Below are 24,216 nucleotides of genomic sequence, written 5' to 3' on the forward strand. Positions count from 1 at the left end.
TTTTTTAAAAATAATAATTTAAAATAATAATACTTTAAAATAATATTTTAAACAAGAACTATTTATTTTCCCAACTACATGTAAAAACAATTTTTAACATTCATTTTAAGAAATTTTGAGTTCTAAATCATAAGCCAAACTGTTGCCTCATTTTGTACTCTTAAGTTTCAAGTGAAGAGTATGTTGCATGTTCCTTGTTCTCATCTCTTGTCTCTACCTTTGCTTACATCATCCCTATGCCAGGAATGGACTTATTCCCCTCCCCCTCTTTCAGATCTGACTGTTTTGAAGTTAAGACCATCTGAAAGTTTTACTTCCTCCAGGAAACCCTTTGTCATACCCCAGGTTAAAAGGATCTCTCCCCTTCCAAAAAAAGTGCTTTACTTGTACCCAGAACCAGAACTGGGAACTCTAGTGCATGGAGCCAATTTAGCTGAGGGGCAAACTGAGGAGGGAGAGAGCCCTGTGGTTCATCTAGTGGTCCCTGCTAAGTAGGGGTGCTGCCAGTGGAGCAGATCCCTGGGCCAGGTGGTCAGTGGGCTCCAGCTGAGAAGGAAGTGAAGGATGTAGGACCCTCAAAGGGTCAGTGTTGGAGTGGTGGCCTTGGTGCGGGGGCACACTCCTCTTCCCCCAACCCAGAATATAGCACAAACAGGGCAGGTTGCTTACTAGCTTTTTGATCCCAGGCAAGTCACTTAAATTCTCAGTTTCTTCGTTTATAAAATGAGGCTTTTGGAGTCAATAACCTCTGAACTCCTACCAGTGCTAAATCTACAATCCATGAACTGGCAGGGCAGTGGGGATGAGGCCACATCTGTCCCCTCTGCCTCTGAGGGGCTATGCTGGTCCTCTCTGTCTCTTGTCCCACAGGGGACCCCCCCCTCATTACCCTGTGGCAAAGCCCCAGGCATGCCATAAGGGCTACTCCTCTTTTTGCTCCTTCCCTTTGTCATTAACCCTTATATGAGGGAGAATGTTCTTGTGTTCTCTTCCTTGATGCCCGTGTTAAGTAAGTCCTCTGAGAGAAGTTCAGTGGGATAGGGATGAGCATGCACATACCCGTGGGCCCGGTGTTATGTACGCTCATGATGGCATATATCCTTACCATCTAGCAGGATGTACACAGTAGGCACTTAATAATAAAGGATTGTTAGATTGGAGGAGGATCTTGTGAGGAGTGAACAGAGCTAATGAGGCTGTGGTTGGCCTTGGGGTCTTTAGTGGTCCCTGGTGGTCATGTCTGGATGATGTCTACTCCAGCTGATAGGTCTGCTGAGGCATGGGATTGATGGACCCTCAGACTGAGAGGGCCTCTAGTGGTCATGTCTGATGATGTCCTCTCTATCTGATAGGTCTCCTGGGGTATGGGTTTGCTGGACCCTCAGACTGAGAGGGCCAAAAACTCAAACTGGAACCAAGGGAATTGGACCTAGGAGTTCTGAATTCCAGGCACACCTCATTCTCCCACCTGGTACTTTTCCCAGGACCCTAAGCTGATTGAATAGCAGAACTTGGATATCTCAATTCTGCTTTTCTCCCTGGGAATGCCCACTGTCACCTTGGCCTAACCGTTGGGGCTGTGTAAAGGGTAGGGTAGGAGAAAAGCCTAGTTCCTGGGTCCACCACAACTGAGGTATGGCCAGGACTGTCATAGGTAGATAGTTTTACATTATATACTGCCATGGTTGGGGGAGAAAAAAAGCCTGGTAGCAGCAAACTGAGAGCATCTTGCTCAGAACTCAGGCTGGGCAGGGATGCCTCCACCTTTCCAATTCCAAAGCAGGGAGATGTTTGGTCCAACTGTGTACTGCTCTGTTTCCAATCAATCCTGTGGAAGACCCAGAGGGAGGAACTCAAGATCAAACAACAAGAACCTAGAAAGAAGGGAGAGATGTATATTTGTAAGTTTGTGTGTCTGTGTAGCTGGGGGCCAATGTGTCTGGCTAGAGTGTAGGAGGGCTACACATGGATTCAGGTAGAACCAAGTTCAAATCCTGCCTCAGACACTGATTAGCTCTGTGACCCTGAATAAATCTCTAACATCTGTTAGCTTCACTTTCCTCATTTGTAAAATAGGGAATAAGAATAACTTATTGTTGTGAAGGGCAAATGCATTAAGGTAATTAAGATGCTTTGCAGATTACATCTTCTATACAAAACTTGCTTATTTCCACCGGAGACCAGAGCCCCACCAATCTGGAGATGTTTGAAAGGATTCTTAGATAGACTTAGAGAGATGGTGGAGGATAGAAGGGCCTGGTGTCCTAGGTCCGTGAGGTCAGAAGATTTGGACTGAACAATTTGAAAGAATTTATAGGTCTGACAGTAACAGAAGGGACTTTACCAGGGTGATGGGTTAAGCCTGGCAGAAAGGGAGCAAGAATGCCCAAAGTACCAATTCTTTTATATACTGGGCCCGTTTTGTAGAGCAAGGGTGGGGAACCTGCAGCCTTGAGGCCACAGGTCCCTGTTATAGAGGGACCCCAAGGCCCAGCCCACCAACCAAATCACCACCACCACCAAGGTTTTTCAGAGGATCTCCGCTGTCCTGATGCGCCCAGATCCCCTGCTCTTGGATACCTCTAGCTGCCTTTGCCAGGTTGGGCACCCAGATGTAGCAAACCCCTGATTATGACGGTGTCAGCAGGAAACCTCAAGAGGGGAGAGTACAGGGCCCCAAGCTGGAGGCATCTCCACTTTGGGAGGGTGGGGTAACCGTGCTAACGGTAGCTGTGTGCGTATCTGGTGGGGCTGGTGGGGGAGAGGCCACCACTTCCCCCTGAGAGGAGAGGTGGGGGTGGGAGGTTCCCTGATGAATGAGTACTTGGTGTAGGCAACAACAGGAAGCTTGGGGCGATGGGTGGTGGGGCAGCAGGAAATTGTGCAGGGTGTTCCTAGTCCCAAGGGTGGCCAACATCAGGGGCTGGTTGGGCACCTAGCTTGTCTCTGATCTTTGAGGGGGCTTGGGGGCCTGTGAGGGACCCCTTGTGTGGCTAGGAAAGTCCATCACCCACCCCCTTCCTCTCTGATCCCCACATCCCCTTAGGGTTCTGTCCTTAGTGCCTGTTTGTGTTCAGTCTCCCTGGCTGGAGAGCACCAGCATGGGCGTGGGCAGCTCCATGTGCCTGCTGGCTCTGCCTCTGCTGGGATTAGGGCCTACCCTTCTTTGGCACGTAGTATCAACTCCATTTAGGAGGAGTCCTAACCTTTTGCAGTTGTGAAATGTCTGATTTCATAAGACTTCTTCCCTTGCCCTGTACCCTCCTAAATGTGCCTAAAAGTGGCATTCTTTATTTTAAAAATAAACATTGTATTGATATCTTTTATTTTTATATCATCTAAATTTCCTCCTGTATCCATCCCTTGTCTCAGAGAGCTATGCCATATAACAAATATTTTTTTTTAAAAGAGGAAGAAAAAAAAAATCAAGTCAAATCAACCAGCATCTTATTTTTAAAAATTGAAGTGATAGAGATTTTTTAAAAAAGAAATTCATTAAAACTTCTTGAGAGAATTGCCTTAAGGCTGTAGGAGAACTGGGGTTAGGCACTGCAGGTACATATGGTGAGCCCTGGGACTTAGACTGTGACCTACTTGAAAGAAGGGACATTTTTTGGGGGGGGTGTCTTTTTTTGTATCCCCATTGCTAAGCACTGTGCTTGGAACATCGTTGGTACTTTAAAAAATGTTTCTTGGCCTGAGGTTGGGAGAGTTTGTGTTTTTTTGTTTTGTTTTTTAAGAGAGCAGAATGACCCAGGAATACATCTGATCTTCCCCAGGCAAATCGGGGAGTATCAATGGTTAGGGAAGTCTAGGCCTGGGGCAGGTTGTTATGGGGGTGTGGGGTGGGAGGGAGGGAATACGGAAGTGATGCAAGTTCAAAGTGAAACTCAGCCAGTGGAATTGAGTCCTGGTTCCCCTGACTTTGCTGAGGTGGGGAGGGAGGGGAAATTCTCCCAAGGTTCCCAGTGGAGGTAGAAGATGACTCTTTCCTGGGTAGATGTGGATGGAACCAAATAAGAGGGTTTATGTTTTTGTTTTTGTTTTGTTTTGTTTTTTTGCTTTTTGGAGGGGGGAGGTAGGGCAGTTGGAGTTAAGTGACTTGTCCAAGATCACACAGCTAGTTTTTGTGTTATCTGAGGCCAAATTTAAACTCAGATCCTCCTGACTTCAGGGCCTGTGCTCTATTCACTGCTCCACCTAGCTGCTCCAATAAGATGGTTACTGATGGCAGTGAAAGTAGATTAGTTGTTGTTTAGTCTGACCCCTATTTGGAGTTTTCTTGGCTGAGATACTGGAGTGGTTTGCCATTTCCTACCCTAGCTCATTTTACAGATGAGGAAACTGAGGCAAATATAGTTATGTGACTTGCCCAGGGTCACACACCCAGTAAGTGTCTGAAGCTAGATTTGAATCTTCCTGACTGCAAGCCTGGCTCTCTATCCACTGCACCACCTAGCTGCCTGTGTAACAGCATCTTAACTACATCTTAAAGGTTAGGTCCCCCAAACAGATGTCTTGCTGTTCTTTTCACTGGAAATTCCACCTCCTGGCTCCCATCCCTGCTTTTTCACTGACTGTGGTCTGGAGTGCTCTCCCTCATATCTACCTTGGTCTTTCCATGGAACCTCAGCTCAGGTCCTCCCTTCTGCTAGAGGCCTTTGTTGGTCTCCCTTGATGCTGTTGCTCTGCTTCTGAGATTACCCCGCCGCGCTGAATGTATCTTTTATGTACATGGTCATTTGCACATTGTCTCCTCCATCAGAATGGAGCTCCTTAAGGTCAGAGACCCTGTTTTTGCTTTTCTTTGGTATGTAGTAAGTGCATAATAAATGCTTGTTGAATCACTAACTGAATGGTCATTCAGCCTTTGCTCAAAGATCTCTGATGAGGGGTAATCTTCTCTTTAAAAATTTATTTTTATTCTGAACTTAAACTCCAAATAGAATGGGCATTTTCTTTTTTCCCTTTTTTCTTTTCTAATTGGCATATTCTATCTACATGATAAGTAGAACATGAAAGGAGAATTGTATGTGAAACTACAGGTGTATACAGCTTGTTTTTTATTTTTAAGTGTCTATTGAGTTCAAAATGGAACTTTCAAAGCTATCCTCCCTGGCTGTGTTTCTTAACCCTTTACCCCTTGAAACAGCTCATTCCACTTTAGGCAGATCCAAAGCTCTTTGTGCTGTCCTCAGAGGCCAGACCAAAGAAGTCTGGACCCCCATTTCATTGATAGCCTTTCAGTTACTTGAAGATGGCTAGCATGTCCCACCTTCTCCCCTCCCTCCCCAAGTCTTCTCTTTTCCAGACTGAACATTCCCATTTCTTTCAATTGATCTTTAATAGGAAAGTTTGATAAACCCTAACTGCTTCTTTTAAAATTAAGTCCTACCACCAAGTCCTTTTTTTCTTTTCCTTCCACATTCTCTCCCTCCAGCCTAGAGGGATTTCCCTTGAATGGAGAGGGTGTGGAAAGAAAAAACTATGCTCCCAGAGCCTAACCCCAGCCCCACCTAGGGGCCTTCCTTCTTGGGGATGTATCCTCCTGTGATGACCATTTCCCACTTCTGATGTGCTCTTCTTTCCCTTCTCATGTCCCTGGCTCCCCTGCTGTGCCCAGTCTCTCCCACCCCCCCTCTACTGGACAACTGTTCATTCTATTCCCTGCCCAGGAAGTGGGGTCTGCCCCTCCCAGCTCAGCCCCAGGGTGCACCTGTCCCTGGTGTTCAGAAGCTTATGAGGGGAGGGTGGTGGCAGGCAGAGGACAGTGGCCACCAGGCATGGCTGCCCAAGTAGTGGTAACCTTCTTCTCCCTGTTCTTCCCCTAACTTCACTATGTTGGCTGACACAGCCAGCCACTGTCTGTCTGTATGCTGAGCTATCTCTGGCTTATGTCCCCCTTTCCTTTCCTGTTATGCCCCCAGGGTGCACCGCTGCTCCCCCACCCCAATCAGTGTAATGGTAGCCCCTTTCCCTGTGAGATGCCCCATTGTAGCTATGGGCACACCAGGGCAGCAGCTGCTAATTAGCACTTGGCTCTATTAGAGTTATTTCTGATGCCTGAGCCTAAATTTAGCCTGGCTGGCAGGCTGTCGTGTGTATCTTCCCCACCCCCCCAAACTCCTGACTTGATGGAGGGCGGTGGAGATGACTGATATTTGGGGAAGGGGAACAGGTACTGCCTGAGCCCTCCCTGATTTCCTTCTTGGGTTGATGCTAATATAAGTGTCAGGGGTGAGCTAGGAGAAACCCAGATGTCTCACTAGGCTTTGCTCATCTGAACACCTCCCATTATCCACTGGACTGTACTATCTTATAGGGCTGGAGCTATCTCCTTTGAATTCTTCCTGGTGTCCTGGAAAGAGTGTTGATTCTGAAGTCAGAAGTCCTGGGTTCAAGTTCTGGCTCTACTACTTCTTATTTCTGTGACCTTGGACAAGTCAGTAGATCACTTTGTCTCTCTAGACCTTTTTCTACAACTGGAAAATGAAACAGTTGGACTAGAGTACCAGTGATAAGCCTTCCAGCTCTAAATCAGTGACATTATGATCTCTGTTGACTCCTGGGAATGGCCCCCTAGATACTATGTGCCTCTCCCTACCTCCCTGTCCCCCTCCCCCCCCAAAAAAAGCCATAGTAATTTTCTAGAAGAATCACTAGGGCTGAAGAAGATGGAGAAGCCAATGGGGAAAGGTTCTAGTGGGAAGCTGATTCCCCTTCCTATCCATGTCTCCCCATCCCCACCTCAAGTCTCAGGACCTCCTTGTCCTATTTGCTCCATGGCTTCAGGACCCTGTTGCTATACACCCTCTCCTGTTGTACTGATTTCCCCTATTGGCTTCATAAATTATGTCAAAGGTATCTAGATGTCCTCACTCAATTTCTTCCTTCATCCCTGTCTCTCTTCTCCATTTCACTCTTTCTCAGGCTCTGCCCCTGTTTTTTTTCCATCTTTCCTTGTTCTCCGAGGCTATCCCACTCCCCCATTTTTCTTATCAAAGTTCTTTTGTCACTTGCTTGTGCAGGGTGGGGGAGGGCATCTGTCTGTCTCTCTGTATCTCCCCCTCCCCCCATCTCTGTCTCCCACTCCTCTCCTTCCCCGTTCTCTCTGACTCTGGGATCCTCTTTCCCATTCTCTGTCTTTCTATCTCTGGCTCCTCTTCCAGCTGTGACCTTTCTCTGTGACACCTCTGTCTTACCAGTGAAATGAGATAGACATGTGTAGACATCTTGGGTTGTCTTGGATTGTGAGGTCGGTCTAGGCCCAAAGGTGCTTGAGGTATGGCTTTTTGTACTACCCAAACCAAGCAGGTGGTTTGTTGGCTCAGAACATCTAAGGGGCTGTTATCCCTTCAGTGGATGGATCTCTTGCTCAGAACCCACCCACACAAGAGGCAGATATTGGTCCTTCTCAACCTGAGGGGCAGACCAGTACCCTTGCCCTTTGATGACTTGGCCTGTATCTTTTGATGACTGCATGGTAAGGGGAGCAGAGAGGAGACAGAAGTTTCCTGTTTCATAACTGGGGGAGAGGGAAGATGTTCCCCCACTATCTTCCCCAACTTGGCCCTGGTCTGTCTCTGGGGAACAGGCCACCAGGCCTGGAACAGTTATTACCACATTTCCTGTGGGGGTAGGCCCAGGAGAAGCGGTTAGGAAATGGCGGCTCTGAGAGCTTCATTTCCTGTTGCTTGAAGGACAGTCTACATGGCAGTGATTTGGGGGTGAGGCTTGACGTCCTTTAACCTTCAGAGGTTCCCCAGGTCTGTGCTTCAGTTTTGGGTATGCCTGACCTGGCCTTCTTGGAAGGGGGCCACATGAGGAAGGGATCTCTATGGGAGGGTGTGGCCTAGACTCTCCCTCCTATGGTGAGCTAACACATGTTGGCTTGGGTGTTACAGAGGCAAAAAAAGGGTCTCTACATCTTTTTAAGGCTAAGGTCTATGGATAGTTTTCACTATGTCCTTGAACTTGGATGGCCAAAATTAAAAAAAAATTACACTTTTATTTTCATTTATTTAGCATTTTAGCATTTATTTAGAAAATTGAGCATTTCCTTCATATTTAAAAACATTCTTCTGAGAAGAGGTCCATAGATTTGACCCAAGACTATCAGAGGGGGCCATGAGATTGAAAAACTTCTTCCTTGATTGGAGGGGGGCCAAGTGAGGGGGGCACACATGTGGGAGAACATGATAAAATTTGTACTCATGAAAACTTTGGAATATTTGAGTGTGCAGGAACATTTATGGGGCGTATAAGTTGGGGTATGTGAAAACATTAGTGTTCCAGGGGCTATATACATGGGGGAACCTGTAGCCTCGAAGCCACATGTGGACTTTTAGGTCCTCAAGTGTGGCCCTTTGACTGAATCCAAACTTTACAGAACAAATCATTTGTGTGTGTGTGTGTGTGTGTATTAGGGGGTGTATATGAGAACATTGTATGTGTAGGTGTGTCTTTATGAGGACATTATTGTGTATGTGGGTGTGTTCAAGAGAATTAGTATGTGGGAGTATGTGTGATAGTGTTTATATAATAACAATAATAGCCAACAATTGCATAAAACTTTAAAATTTTGCAGGGGAATTGACATTTAGTTATAGGGGCTCCTCACAACTCTAGGAAGAGGGTACTATTATTAACCCCTTGCTCCAACTTTACAGATGAGGAAACTGGGGTAAGTGATGGCTCAGGGTCCCACAGGTAGAATCTGAGTTGGGATTTGGAATCAGGTGTTCTTGACTCCAAGTTAGAGCCCTCTGCACTGTATTAAATGAAGAGGTGTGTATGGAATATGTATGTAAGCAAAAGGAATGTGTATATGTGTGTGAAGGGGTTGGTGGGGATATATGTAAGTGAATGGGACTTAGTGTGCATGATTGAAGGGAGGTGAAAGGAATGGCAAGTGGTGGGAGAAGCAGAGAAAGAAAGAGAGAGGTAGAGGAAGAGAGAGAGTTCTGACCTGGAGTTCTCTAAGGAGTCTAAGTTTCTGTTTGACCCTTGAGGTGGAGTGAACCTGGCCCTCAGGCCATTTAAAAAGCCTTTGGGGCCCCAGAGTTCTTCACTCTGTGGCGCTTGTAACACCCAGGTAGTTGGACATCCATGGGCAAAAGAGGTCCCTGTGGTTAGGAGCAGGACAGAGTAAGGTGAGTTTGCAGATTTATTCCACTGAGGGTCTGTCATGAGAGGCGGATAAGAGACAGGTTGACCTTTTTTCCTAAGACTCAGATTGCCAAGGGTAACATCACCCAAGGGAATTCCCAGGTGGGGGCAGGAGTAGGACCCAAGAGGCTGAAACCCCAGGCTCTGGTGGTTTGTCTTATTTCCTGTGGGGTGTGTTCTTTTCTCTCCAAAGTCCCCTTCCCACATGAGAAACCATGACTCACCTTCCCTTGCTCCCACTTTCCAAGCAAAATGGCTACTCTGTACCCCTCAGGGGACCCCAAAGGCCCACCCTGGAGCATTGGGATTTGAGGGAGGGAGAAGAAGAGTCAGGACCCTTCTCCACAGAGTCATTTGCTGAGTATAAGTTCCTATGAGGGAGTTGAATGTGTGCATATGGGGGAGGGGTTTACACATACAGGCATGTGTGTGTTTAGGCAGTCCATGGGCATGGCTAACAAGGGAAGTAGAGAGCCCCCTGTGCACCGAATAGTACTTGGCTCTCCTATTATATCCTCCCACCAGGTCAGTGAGGAAAGTAGGCCAAATCCATGTCAGGGATGGAGAAACTGGGGCCCAGGAAGGTTAGAGAACAGTCTAAGGTCATTCAGAGAGCTGCTAGAAGAACTGTCCTTGGAGCCCAGGGCTCTCACTTTTCATCCTAGGGCTCTCTTGCTATGGGATCATCTGTCACAGGCTTTGGGGGACTCTGTATATGCCTGCCTTACTCTTGCTTGTTCCCACCATCCATCCCATTCCCTAGACACTAATACCTCTGTTCATTTGTCTCTCTGCCCCTGGCAGAACTGCATGAACCTGCCCCCGGACAAGATACAGCTTCTGAGCCAGTATGACAGTGAGAAAAAGTGGGAGTTGATCTGTGACCAGGTAAGGGCAAAGTGGAACCCTCCCCATGGAGTGTGGGGATGAGGAGGAGGTGTGGGGAATGGGGGAGGGGAGCAGCAGGGCAGGGATATAATCATAATCCTTCAGCTGGTATGATGTGAGGGTATTGTGGGGAAATAAAATTCTGGGTGGGAAGGCTAGCCAGTAGAGGGAAAGAGCTATGGCCTAGATTTAGAGCCTGGAGAGGAGTGACTTACTAAGCTCTTAGGAATTCCCCCCCAACTTTCCCCACAAGGGACAAAGCACCAATTTAGTCACTGACTAGTTAGATAAAGAACACTTGGTCTGAAGGGCTCAGGGCTGCCCTGAGAGCAAAGCCAGAAACATTACTCCAATATTCTGTGTTCTCATCGAAGAGGGCATCCCCTCCAAGAATCCAGATCACCACCACATTGACACAGACCACTGTCAGCTTACTGAGTCACCGTGGACCCCTCACTGGGAACATGTCCTTCACCCACCAGGGGTTACACATCTGAATACAAGTCTTCTCCCAGCCAAGGGTCTGCGGAAGGGAGGGCGACTTTAAGGTCTGTCTTAGAAAAAGAACAGTGGACAGGAAGTCAGGACACTTGGGTTTGGATCTCTGGTGCTTCCTGATTGTGTGACCATGGATATGCCACATGATTTCTGACCTCTCTGAATCTATTTCTTCCTTTGTAAAGTGTGGAAAAGAATGCTTCACAAGGTATTTTCTTTTGGGGGGGAGTGGCTATTTGCTTTATTCACAAGCATTTTCCCTCCTTCTACCACCTTCTCTCCTCCCCCAACTAGTTAAACAAATGAAAAAAGAAAATTAAACCTTAACAACAGGTGTTCATAGTCAGGCAGATCCCCTCATTGGCCACATCCAAAAGTGTTTAATCCATTTTGCATCTCTTCATTGGGAGGCGGGTGCATGTTTTATCTTTGGATGTCTGGAATTCTGGCTTGCCAATGCATTGATCAGAGTTCTCAAGTATTCCAAAGTTGTTTTTTAAAAATATGATGTTGTTATTACACAAATTATTCTCTCAGCTATGTTCATTCACTTTGCTCTGAATCATTTCATAGGGATCTTTCTAGTTTTCTATTAAGCTGTCCATTTTTGTCATTTCTTATGGTAAAATAATATTCCTTTATATTTCTATTACCATAATTAGTTTAATTATTCCTCAACAGCTGGGTATCCCCGTTTGCCAGGTTTTTTTTTTCCACTAAGAAAAGGACTACTTAAGAAAAGAGCTGGAGGGGCGGCCAGGTAGCACAGCGAGTAAGAGCACCGGCTCCGGTGTCAGGACGACCTGGAGATCGAATCCAGGCTCAGACACTTAGCACCCACCCAGAAACACCTGGCCGTGTAACCTCGAGCAAGTTACTTAACCCTGATTGCTTAGGGGCGGCCAGGTGGCTCAGCGAGTAAGAGCACCAGCTCCAGTGTCAGGATGACCTGGATCAAATCCAGGCTCAGATACTCAGCGCCACACCCAGAAATAACTGGCCGTGTGACCTTGAGCAAGTTACTTAACCCCGATTGCTTTAAAAAAAGAAAAAAGAGCTGCTACAAATATTTTTGAATACATGGGTCATTTCCTTCTTTCTTTGGGGTATAATATCCGGTAGTAGTGTTGCTGGGTCAAAACATGTGCTTCAGAGCACATAACAGCTAGCATTTGTATGGCATTTTAAGATTGGCAAAGAAACTTAGAAATATCTCATTTTATCCTCACAGCCATCCTGGAAAGTGGGTGCTATTATTATCCTTGTTTTACAGATGAGCAGACTGAGGCAGTAAGTGATCAAGTGACTTGCCCAGGGTCACACATCTAGTAAGTGTCTCAAGTTGGATTTGAACTCAGATTGAAAGCTCTATCCACTTTTCCACCTAGCTTCTGTTATAAGGGAAATGTTTTATAAACTTTAAAAATGCTATAGAACTGAGGCATCTAGGTAGCACAGTGAATAGAGCGCTGGCCCTAGAGTCAGGAGAACCTAGTTCAAATCCGACCTTAGACACTTAACACAAAGAAAAACTAGCTGTGTGACCTTGGGCAAGTCACTTAATCCCAATTGCCTCCCTCCAAAAAAAAAAAGGCAAAAAAAAATGCTATAGAACTATAATTGATCTTTATTAAAATTTTTTGATGTTGGTTTTATGTTTTAGCACCAAAGAAGAAACATATCTTTATGTGTTTTCTCATTTTGTCCCCTGGAAGGTGGCACAGGAGGATTATGTTCCAATTTTACAGATAGACTGTGGCCCAGAGAGATTCAGTGCTTTGCTACACACAGCTAGCTGGTGGGTTCTTTTCCCCCGTGTTTGAGATTTGCCAGATGCCCTTACTCTTCTCCTTCGATGCCCTAGCCCATCAGTTCTGTCCAGGAGGGAGGGGCTGGGGCTGGGGCTGGGGAAAGCCTTGCCACTGCAGTGAAGGATGGAGAGACATAAAGGAGCCTTCTCTCCCAGCAAACAGCTAGGGAGGAGGAGGGAGGAGGAAGGAGACCTCCCCAGAGACCCAGGGCTGGGTCCTGTCTCTCTTGCTAATGGGATAGTGCAGCTGCTTTGCTGAGACTCATCATGGGGGGGGAAGGGGGGGCAGTGTGTGGTGGTGGTGGTAGTAGGGAAGGCTAGCTGGGAATTAAGCTGGGAACTGGGGATAGGCCTAAGGCTAAGGATCCACAATTTGGGGGGCATTTCAAAGGCTCCCAATGCTGGCATCAAAGGGATTGAGAGAGGGGAGAACTGGGGCTCTAGAGAATATTATGAGTGTTGAGGAGAAGGAGGTTTTGACTTCAACTTGGGGCACCTTGGGCATGGGCCAGTCTTGTTAGAAAGAAGAAGGTATTGGCACCTATGAACATGTTCTGAGAGGTACAAAGAGATAAGCCGTTTGTGCCCCTCCTGACAGGTGCCCACTGACATGGGAACATGCTCTAACATGAGAGTATGTGCCCAGGCAGGGGCCTAGAGGACATTTTGTGTGTGTGTGTGTTGAGGGGGGTGTTGCTTTCTGCCTACTAAGACCTCTGCAGCTGCCACTCTTGGTCTGGGCAGATGGCTTGAGGGGGTGGAAGGCTTTGGAAAGAACAGGGCAACTAGGAGTTCCAGCCTCGAGGATGAGAATGGTGCTGCCTGGGCCACTGGAAGGTGGACCAAGGGTGCCGGTCTCAGAATGTTGACTTCTGAACTTTCCTCCTTTGGCTCTGAGCCTGCCCTCGGACAGAGGAGGGGCACGGCATCTGGGCCCACTGCCCAGGTGGCAGTGTGGGCAAAGCTTGGGAAGGGGTCGGGGAGCCATCTAGTGGTGTTTGGTTGTCAGCACAAGGCAAGGCCTTTCTTGGGGACTGAGGGTGTGGTGGGCTGATGTTAAGAGATGTGTTAGGGGCTAGGGTGTAGAACTGGGAGCTTCTGAACATGGATTTCGTATTCCTCCCTTTCAACTAAACAGTGCCTATACATCCATGTACACATCTTGTATATATAGGGTGATATACATATACAAATGTATCTATGGATATAATATAAATCCTGGTGGGGGGGAAGGGCGCAAGCCCAAGCACTTTTATTTATTATGAAATAAATAGTATAAATATTGCTATTCTCTTTTAACAGATAAGAACACTGAGGTTCAAAACCCATATTCTCTCTATTACACTTCACTGGTCCCTTGAGTTTTTTTTTAAGTCCTTAACTCTTGGAATGGACGCATTAAGTGCTAGGGAAAAGGGCTGAATTGGAAACAAAGTCATCTGGTATTGCTGAGTGCCAGGGGTGGGGTGAGGGAGGGCAGGGGGAACTAAATATTAGAGATTTTTGTAAAGAGTGGTTACTCAACATACAATTCAATATCACAGTGACTTTTACCCTATAAGAAGTTGAGACATATACAAGTTGATGGCCATGAGTCTGGCCACCTTCCTTTCTGTTTATCAGAGGAGGGACTGATGGTCAAATATGGACGGTCCCTTCCTCCCTCCTTGTCCCTTTGAGCCTGCCTTTTTTAGTCTCAACATATCTGGGCACCCTCTTTCCTCTTTTTCCCTTCCCAGTTTCATTTCCTTCACATGTGGTGGTTGGGAGGTGGTAAGGGGGCTGGACTACATGACAGATCTAAGGTTCTAAGCCCTGAATAGATTATGCCCCTAATAAATTAGCCCTAGAAGCCAGATGACCTGGGTTCAAATCTTATCTGTGTGTTCACAGGACCAGTTTTAATTAATAGCTAGCATTTATGTAACACTGTAAGGTTTGCAGACAGGCAGATGGCACAGTGGATACAGTGCTGGGCCTTCAAATATTACTAGCTGTGTGACACTGGACAAGTCACTTAACCCTGTTGGCCTCAGTTCTGTAAAATGAGCTGGAGAAGGAAATGCAAACCACTCTAGTGTCTTTGCCAAGAAAACCCCAAATGAGGTCACGAAGAGTTGGACACGACTGAAAAACAATTGAACAGTAACAACATTAAGCTGTCTCATTTGATCCTTATAGCTGTCCTGGGCAGTGGATGCTGTTATCATTCCTCTTTTATAGATGAGACAAACACTTGCCCACACAGCTAGCACATGTCTGAGGCAGGATTCAAACTCAGTTTTCTGGACTTGGAAGTCAAGGTTTGCTACCCAACCGCCTGCCTTAGAGCTGCCAGGAGTCTTTGAAATCATCCAGTCCAATCTTCATCTTTTGTAGATAAGGAAACAGAAAGCTTAAATCATTTATACAAGGTCACAAAGATAGTGACAGTACTAGAATTTGAACCCATTTCTGTTGATGTCATATGTTGGATCCTCTGTTTTTTTCATTTTTTTCTACTTTTCCTTGTCAAATCACTTAGCTTTTCTGGGTCTCAGTTCTCTCATCTGTAAAATAAGGCAGTTGGCCAAAGCGATCCCTGAAGTTCATTTTAGCTCAAACCCTATCATCGTATGGCCCACCTTTTTTCCCCTCCACCACCTTTGGTCAGCTCACCCCATTTGTGCCGAGGACCTCCAGGTGTGTTCTGTCCCATGTGTTGGAGAAGGCAGACATAAAGCTGGGCTATGGAAGCACGTGAAGACTCTCTACCTTTCTCTTTTCCACCTCTCAGGAGCGGTTTCAAGTCAAGAACCCCCCAGCGGCCTATATCCAAAAACTTAAGAGCTACCTGGAGACAGGTGGAGTCAGCAGAAAGGTGACAGCTGATTGGATGACAAACCTGGGGGTATCTTCCTCCTTTTATATTGTCTTGCTTCTCTCTTCCTTTGCACCTTTCACCCATTGGGCACCAGGACTAGAGTGCATATGTGGGGAGATGTGCATGTATGTTCAAGTGAAAGAGTACCCTGGATAGACTGGCATGAACAGGAGAGTCTGTGCCTGCCTGTAGCTGTGGTTAATGTCCTAGCAGATTGGAGAAGGTGGGGAGGAAAGGGAGGCAGGAGCATGAAAAGGGTGTGCCCACTAGGAGGTGTGTGTGTGTGTGTGTGTGTGTGTTTGTGTTTGTGTTTGCTTTTCTGGCTGCCATCTGAGGGACCCAGGTGAGCCCTGAAAAGAGGGAGGACAGGCAGACCTTGGGTTCCTACCCACCAGGCTTCCTCTGTATTTGTCTCATAGTTTAAAAGACGAGTTCAGGAGTCCACACAGGTCCTGCGGGAGCTGGAGATTTCACTGAGGACCAACCACATTGGGTGAGTGAGGGTCCCTGGACTTCCCATGTCATAGCAGATCTGGGTGGCCCCTAAGCTAGGGTGCAGGTCTCCAGGATCCTTATTCTTGCTTTTTCACCATAGTCAGAGCTCTAGCTTCCCATCTAGGCTTTGTTTCAGGGAGCTGAGGTGTCTCTGTATTGCAGGGAGGAGGAGAAATTATATCAATTTCAAATTCGGGTTCTTAACTATTTCTGTATATCATGAATCTCTTTGGCAGTCCAGTGAAGCCTATGGACTCCATCTCAGAAAAATGTTTTTAAATGCTCAAAATAAAATACATTAAGATTACAAAAGAAACCAGTTATATTGAAATACAACTATCAAAAACAAATACAACTACCAAAATAAATACAACTATCAAAAAAAAAAAACTAATTCACAACCCCTGGTTAAGAACCTCTGACTTAAAATCTACCATACACTCTATAAACTGGTGTGGACTTGGGAGATGCCTTCCCTCCCTCCCTTTTCTTCCAGTCAGAGATGGGAGTGGGCTCTTTCTCTTCCCCTTCTATCTGGACCACCCCCATACCAAACAGAAATGATGGTAGACTCTGTGATCCGAACTTCCTGGCATAGTGTCTGGAAGCTGCTATCTAGTGAGCCAGTGCCAGGGTGTGTCTGGTGCCTGGGAGGCACCGAGAGGCAGTGAACATTTTCCTAGGGGAGCCTGGAAGATGGCACAGTACTGCTGAACTGTTCACTTTCCTCTCTACCTCCTCCTCCCTCATTGTGCCCCTTGGTTTGGGATAGAAGGAGTGACCATAGTGACTGCTCCCATTCTATGTCTTTTCTCCAATAGATGGGTACAAGAGTTCCTAAATGAAGAGAACCAGGGCCTGGACGTGCTGCTGGAGTACCTGGCCTTCGCTCAGTGTTCGGTCACGTAAGACTACCCCAAGTGTCCCCTCTTTCCCTTCATCCTATTTTTGCTCATTTTCACCTCACCCAGGAAGTTTTGAAGGTAGATGAATAGTCCTGACATTATACCTTCCTTCCCCCTACCTCTGTCCCTGGGTTAGTGGTCAAGTCATTCCTGGGACAATAGCCTGATTCTGGTTCTTTTGGCCTTCCCCTCATAACTCCCACTCCCTTAACATGCATCTTCACTCCAGGTAGTCTCATGGAGCCAAGTCTCTAATCCACTGCACCACCTAGCACCACCTAAGGGACAAAAGGTCTTGGGTGGCATGAGAAATAGCAATGGGGAGACCCAAGAATAATCCATCGTCTCAAAGTAGTCCTGTGGTGTTGAGTTTTGTTAAGAGCACTGAATTTATAGTTAGATGACCTTAGTTCAAAGCCCAGAGCTGTTTGTTCCTTCCTTCCACCTTTTTTTTCAAGCATGTATTGTGCTTATTATTATACCTGTGTGAGGTATTGGAGATACATGGACACAACAAAACAGCCCCTGCCCTCAAGGAGCTTACATTCCATTGGGGTTGGGGGATAAGGACATTAACTCAAAAGATAAGTCACCTACAAAATATATCACTACCAAACATGTCCCCTCTTCTCTCTTTGGGCCTCAGTGTCTTTATCTGTAAAAATGGATGAACCGTACCGATGATCTCTGAGGTTCTTTCCATATCTGTTTAGTGCCTGCGATCTTATTTTTCTTTGTAGGTGGTGCAGTTGATAGAGCGCTGGGCCCACAGTCAGGCAGATCTGAGTTCAAATCCAGCCTCGGACACTTATTAGCTGTATGACCCTGGGCAGGTTCTTAACCTCTGTTTGCTGCAGTTTTCTTAAGTGTAATAAGGGGATAAAAATAGTACCAGGTTATTGTGAGAATCAAATGAGATAATATTTGTGGAATGTTTTGCATAATTTAGTACATAATAGGTGGCATATAAATGTTATCATCATTATCATCCTCCTCCTTCTCCCCCTCCTCATCATCATCAGAGGCAGCTAGGTAGCACAGTGAATAGAGTACTGGGCCTGGAGTCAGAAGACCTGTGTTCAAATCTAGCCTTAGATATTAATAACTGTGTGACCCTGGGCAAGTCACTTAATGTCTGTTTGCCTTAGTTGCCTTAACTGTAAACAAAGGGGATAATAACAGCACTTGTCTTTCAGGGTTGTTGTGAGGGTCAAATGAGATAATATTTGTGAGGTGCTTAGCACAGTGCCTGGCTCCTAGAGGGGGCTCTAGAAATGCTTCTTCTCCTTCTTCTTTCCCATATCCAGCCAAGCGCCATGTATCTAGAGCAGGGGTGGGGAACCTGTGGCCTTGAGGCCACGTGTGGCCCTCTAGGACCTCAAGTGCAGCCCTTTAAATGGCCTGACCTAGTACTTACTGAGCAGGTAGCCAATAGATTTATCTGTTGCCTGAAGGCACCTTCCCAACCTCTCTCTTCTCTGCTGATCTATGCCCCTATGTTCTGTGCTCTTCCTTTCCCCTGTTAACCTTGGGAGGACTTGCCCCGATCACGGTGTGGCTCCTGTCTCTTCAGGCTGTCACCATTGCTCTCTCTAGGTTGGGTCCATAGCCCACCAATCCATCTTCCCCCCCACAGGTATGACATGGAGAACACAGATAATGGCACCCCCAGCCCAGAGAAGAACAAGCCTCTGGACCAGTCAGTTGAAGATCTTGGCAAAGGCTCTCCACCTTCTTCCTCCTCCTCCTCTTCCCTGTCCCAGGGCAAGAGCCGTCACCTGACTGTCAGGTAACAAGGACTCTGTTCTTCTTCCTTGTGCTGTCCTGGGGATGTTTGGAGGGCCTTGGAGGTGGCATGTGGGCTGAGCTCAACTTGCCCTGGGAAGGACATCTCCAGGATGAGGGGTGAGAGCCCTTGAAAGCATTCCCACTTGGTATTCTTGCCTAGTCTGGTGACTTGGGAGAGTGGCAGAAACCCCTTGGTGCTCTGTGGGTAGATTGGGAAGGAGGTGGACTTCGGGACATTGCTAAAAAGGGCCTAGTGGACTACAGGAGAAGCATTGCAAGGATGGATATGGAATAATAAGTTATTGGCCACTGGGCCTTTGGTGATGGAAGGAAAGCCGCTAAGGGAGGGTTGGCAGCTAGGTTGTGCCATATGCTTAGTTCCCCAAGGATCATGGATGGGACCTTAGAAGTCATCAAATCTAATCCCCCCCATTTTACAGATGGGGAACTGAGGCACAGAGAGATTATGTGATTTGCCCATACAGCTAGTAAGTGTCTGAGGTGGGATTTGAACTTGGGTCTTCCTGACTCAAAACCCATCACTCTGATCCACTGCACCACCTAGCACCGCTAGCCTAAGGGACAAAAGGAAATTTCTACTGAGACTGTCTTCTTACTCCTCCTTAACTCTTTCTTTTCTGCTGCTGCCTCTAGATGTCCCCCTTCTCCCCGGTATGTAATTCTGCAGCATTGGGGTGCATGCTTGGGTCTATTTCTGTTCCCTTGGTGTCAGTTCTAGGGGGAGGGGAGGGGAATAGGAGCTGCCATCTTCCTAACTTAGCATTGTTGGAACTCTGTAGTTTGGCTGTACCCCAACCCCAAATCGGGGAGCATTGCCAGCAGGGTCATTGTTTCTACTGGCTGTAGGGATGAGAGACTGTCCTTTTAGCCTGTTTGGATACTGAATCCCTTGTTGATGCCCTGTTCTCCATTACCACCTGGGACCCAGGTGGTCAGACTCCCATGGATCCTCAGCTCAAAGTCCTCTTGCTTTAGAAAGAAAGAGGGAAAACTTGTTGCATTTATATCAGTAATGCCAGATGTCACCAGTAATTGATCATTGTTGTCCACCAAAATCTTGCTTAAGCTCCAAGGTCCTTTGGCATTGTGCTAGGCTGGGTACTGTGAAGGGCAAATCAGACAGACCTATCTCTTGCCTCCATGTGGCTTCTGCGATCAGGTAGCTACAACAGGTATAAACATACTCAAATTCATGCTTTCAAGGCCAGGCAGGCGTTCAAGCAGGACATAAATTTATTCAGGTGTTTATATCCTAGAATCATTGGCTGAGATTGGGAAGGGACTTTAAGGGTCATCTAGTCTACTCCTCCTTATTTTACAGATAAGGAAACTGAGGTCCAGTCAGGGGAAGCTGATTTGCTCAAGTTTAGCGAGGTATTAAGTAGCAGAATCTGGATTCAAACCCAGGTCCCTAGACACCAACTACCATATAACCTTTCCTCTCATCCCACCACCTCCTCATTTGTAAGCCAAAGTATAGGAAGAGAATAAGCCATCTACAAACTCTCCAAGAAACATTTATTATGTATCTACCATGTTTTTACTGTGTTTTTACACCTCTGCCCCTACCTCCAGCTAGATTCTGGGAAGTATAAAGACAAAAGGTGACACAGTCTCTGCCCTCAAGGAGTTTATAGTCTCTTAGCATAAATTGTCTCAAGCTGATCCCCTCCCCCTGGAGTTAAACAAGATCTCTCCTAGAGACAATTTGACATATGTCTGAGCAAAAGACATATAACATATAGTAACCTGTATTATCTGTCCTTTTCCAGGGGCCTAGGGGCCCTAAGTAGATCTGGCATCTTAGGGCTATGGATGGCTGGTAATTGGTGGGAGGAAGGAGGACATCATCATCCTAGAGCTCTCTGAAAGTTCAGTTCCTTTTAGGCAACAGCAGGGCCAGGAGGAGGGGGTCCCAAGGATCTTCTGGGCTCTAACCTGTTTGCTATTGCCTAGGCTGAACCCAGCTCACAGCCGGAAGACCCTGAGGAACTCCCGTATTGTTAGCCAGAAGGACGATGTACATGTATGCATCATGTGTCTCCGTGCCATCATGAATTACCAGGTGAGCATAGTCTGGCCCCTGGATGGAGAGGGGATGGCAGGGCTCTTAGGATAATCTCAAGACAGTAGGGGTGGTTGGGGATAGGTGGCCCTTGGGGAGGCCATTCTCTTCTTCACAGCCAGGAGCATCCAAAAGGGCAGTTTTGAGTTTGAACTCCAAGGACTCACGGAGTTCCAATTCTGGCTTGATGGTGGAAAACCAGCCCCTTCCCAAGTAGTGGGGAGATCCATTCTGTGTGTTCCAGCTTCAGGGAAGGTAGTCAGGATACAGGGTTTCTGGTTAAGACTTTGAGACAGTAGAGCCTACCTTGGAGTAATGGTAAAAGTCATGACATGGTAATGTTGGTCACTTGATGATGAGGCTCTCTGTACTCATCTCAGAGAGCAGATATACCCTGTTGCTGAAACCTTAGTGGCTAAGCTTGGTAGGACTTGCCAGAATTTGTTTTCTGCTGGCTTGTTTGGTCTTGGGGAACCCAGTTCTATCCTCATATCATGATAACACATCAGAGGAAGTTTATGGTAGAATAGAATAATAATATATCAAAATATTTTGATATAGATATTTAATAAAATGTTCAATGTAATATTTAAATATAATAAGGTATGCTATATTAATATATAATATACAATATAATATATGAAAATAAATGAAATTCCCCTTCAGAGGCTCTCTTCATTCTTTTTTCCTACCTGCCCCTATTCTGTAGAAATCCTTTAATTCTTTATCTTTGCAGTAAAAATGATTCTGAATTATTGGAGGCTTTGCTTGCAGAGCCCAAGCTCTAACCAGTCCTGCCAAGATGGAAATGTTTCACAAATGGTCCAGGGGACACACAAGGTCTCTCATCTGAGGACCAGCTCATAGGCTTATCACCTATAGGCCTGGCACCAAGCTAGGAATTGTTTGGCTATGACAACCCAAGAAACAAAGAAAATACAAAATGACCCTCAGCCTTGAGCAGTGACTTTGTTAAGGTAGAGGAAAAGGGAACAGAGGGAACTATGAATTGCACAGTTTTGAAGTTGTTTGATTGCATTAAGTCCCAGAATGTAGCAAAGCCTCCTAAGTGAAGTCTGTGATCACCCAAAGGGGTTTGGCATAATTGTCCACATGTACTTTGGATGGACCCTGTTGATATTGACCTGGGTCTAGAATTGGACAGGAGGAAGAAAGTGTACTGGATTGCATTCGGGAAATTACTCAGTGTTTTTAATGATTCCAAGCTTCTCCCAATGATGCCTTTTGGCTATGAGTCATGGAATATAACTACCCTCTAACGAATTAAGTGGTGGGTTACCCAAAGAGCAAGGGAGAGGCCCAGGAAGGAGCCAAGTAGACTAGCATTTTACCAGCAAAGAATTGAGATGGCATCATAAGACGTAGGTGGCCAGAAGAGGATGTGGGTTAGCCATGGGGAAGGGATAACTGACAGAGTTCCATGTTCTTCATTGGTATCTGGGTAACGTCGAGATGTAGGTGATTATAATGTTAATGGGATTTAAGATCTTCCCCCCCATTAATTGGCCTCCTATGGAGCCCATTAAGGGAAGCTTGCTTAGGGGAGGCTTGCTTGTAGGAAGGCTTTCACACCTTTTGTTAATTTCTAATTTGGCACTGAGTCTGGATGGCTGTGATGCCTTCTGGATCTGAGAAGTGTATATATACTCAGAGTTGGTCTTTTGCTTCGGGGGCTTGCTTATGAGAAGGTGATTCCTTGGTTGAGATTCTGAATGACCGTATGTTAAGAGCTCCCCAACTGCTCAGATGTAAAGGCTTTCTCCATCCAGGGATGTGTGTAAAGTATATAGTTAATTCAGGCAGCCAGAGCCCTGTCTGCTGGTCTTTATTTCTCTGCTTGTATTTTCTCTGAAGTTCAGGATACTGACTTTCCCCCTGAACTAGTCAATGCCATTAAAAAAGATTGTTGACCCCTTAAACATCTATCTTTCCTAGTAAAGCAGATCTAAGAACCTGTGCTAGCAGCTCTCCTGGGTATGCCAGTGTGGTTGCTGCTACAGTAATCCTGAAGACCCCTTGTGGAAACTTTGTGGGAGGACATGGGCAAGAATTGCATAGGGTGAGAAGACATGGTCTACACTATTAGAAAATGCTAGTAATAATTTAATAAGAATAAGAATAAACATTTTTGTATAGCTCTTTAGGATTTGACAAAATTAATCTCATCCCCACAACCCTGGGAGGTAGGTACTATTAAACTGTCCACATTTTACAATGGATAGAGCACTGTATCTGGAGTCAGGAAGATCTGAGTTCAAATTAACCCTCAGATGTTTACTAATCTGGAGGAACCTGGGTAAGTCACTTTACTTCAGCCTGCCTCAGTTGCCTTAATTGTTAAATGGGTTTAACAATAGCCCCTACCTCCTGGGGTTGGTGTAAGGATCAAATGAGATAATATTTGTAAAAGCCCTTAGCATAGTATCTGGTACGTAGCAGGCACTTGACAAAGATAAAAATAGCTAACATTCATATAGTACTTACTTTATGCACAGCACTGTGCTAAGATATTATTATTTCATTTGATCCTCACACCAAAACTGGGAGGTAGGTGTTATTATTATCTCCATTTTTACAGGTGAGGAAATGTATACCCACATCTCATTCCCCTTTTGCAGATGAGGAAACTGAGGCAAAGGTTACATGACTTGCCCAGAGCCATACAATTAGTATCTGAGCCCTAAGATAAAGAAATTAATGTATGTATGTATATAAGACCTAATTTAGGGCCTTAAAAAAGATAAAGGAATACTTAGAGAATAGTAACTACAAGAAGACAAGAGGACTTTGGTTGAAGCAAGAGATTGAGGGAGAGGTACTGTATAGAGAAGCTAAGAATTGTTAAAGGACTTGGGACAAGGTGGCCTAAAAAAAGAGAACACTGGTGAGGGGAGGGGGGGAACCATAGCTGGTTTAAGCATCTAAAGGATTCTCATGGGGAAGAAGGATCAGACCTGTTCTTGGAATTTAAGGGATCAGAACTAGGTACAATAAATTGCTGAGAGACAAAATTGCGCTCACACACACACACACACACACACACACACACAGAGTAGTGTTTAGAGAGCTGGTCTCAGAGCCAAGAAGACCCAGGTTCTAGGTTCACCTTCTAGGTTTTGTGTGACCCTGGGCAAATCACATGAGTTGCAGAGAAGATGCAATCCTTTGTGTTAGAGGGTCTGTCCACATTAGGGAGTTCCCTATGCCAAGAAAATCACGGGTCCAGTGTCTGTCCCCTTTTATATTTGTTACATTTGATCTGCACAAGCCTCTCAGGTAGGCTCGTTGATGTTATAGATGAAGGATCTGTCTGAGTTTCCATCATCCAGCTAAGAGGCAGAGTCGGGATCTGAACCCAGGCCTTCTGACTCCCAGTCCATAGTTCTGTGGAGTACATCACACTGCCTTTCATACCATTTTGTCTTAATTTGGGGATGAGGTGAGCTGCTTTTCGAGTCTTGGAATTTTGTTAAGAACTCCCCTTAGACAATCTCCAGCCATCCAGGCATTGTTTGCTACCCTCTGTCCCGGGAATGAAGAAAGTGAAAAGATTGGAAGTCAAGGAGTAATCGTGCCAAAGAGTAAATGTCAAACAATTGACTCACCAATATATATATTTTATAATACATTATATATAATATATATCATATAAATCTATGTATATGCATGGCACACAATAAATTGTGATCTGCTT

At 45.9% G+C, this 24,216-nt stretch overlaps 1 protein-coding gene across 4 annotated transcripts in view; it reads left to right on the forward strand.

Annotated features, from left to right (window-relative positions):
* Window positions 1-24,216, forward strand: part of FMNL1 (formin like 1) — a 57,720-nt gene that overhangs the window by 9,327 nt on the left and 24,177 nt on the right. For 2 of the 4 annotated variants that reach the window (XM_069076182.1, XM_069076183.1), the window contains exons 2-8: window positions 9,973-10,056; window positions 15,141-15,254; window positions 15,647-15,720; window positions 16,544-16,627; window positions 18,264-18,416; window positions 19,070-19,087; window positions 20,393-20,501. In XM_069076182.1, the coding sequence (XP_068932283.1) occupies window positions 9,973-10,056; window positions 15,141-15,254; window positions 15,647-15,720; window positions 16,544-16,627; window positions 18,264-18,416; window positions 19,070-19,087; window positions 20,393-20,501 (636 nt within the window). The remainder of the gene's footprint in view (window positions 1-9,972; window positions 10,057-15,140; window positions 15,255-15,646; window positions 15,721-16,543; window positions 16,628-18,263; window positions 18,417-19,069; window positions 19,088-20,392; window positions 20,502-24,216) is intronic. The other 2 variants (XM_069076185.1, XM_069076184.1) reach the window with 1 other exon arrangement.

The sequence above is a fragment of the Petaurus breviceps genome, unplaced genomic scaffold, assembly GCF_028583685.1.
Source record: "Petaurus breviceps papuanus isolate PSGF00001 unplaced genomic scaffold, PetGlider_PUasm1.0 90925, whole genome shotgun sequence".
Taxonomy (NCBI): domain Eukaryota; kingdom Metazoa; phylum Chordata; class Mammalia; order Diprotodontia; family Petauridae; genus Petaurus; species Petaurus breviceps.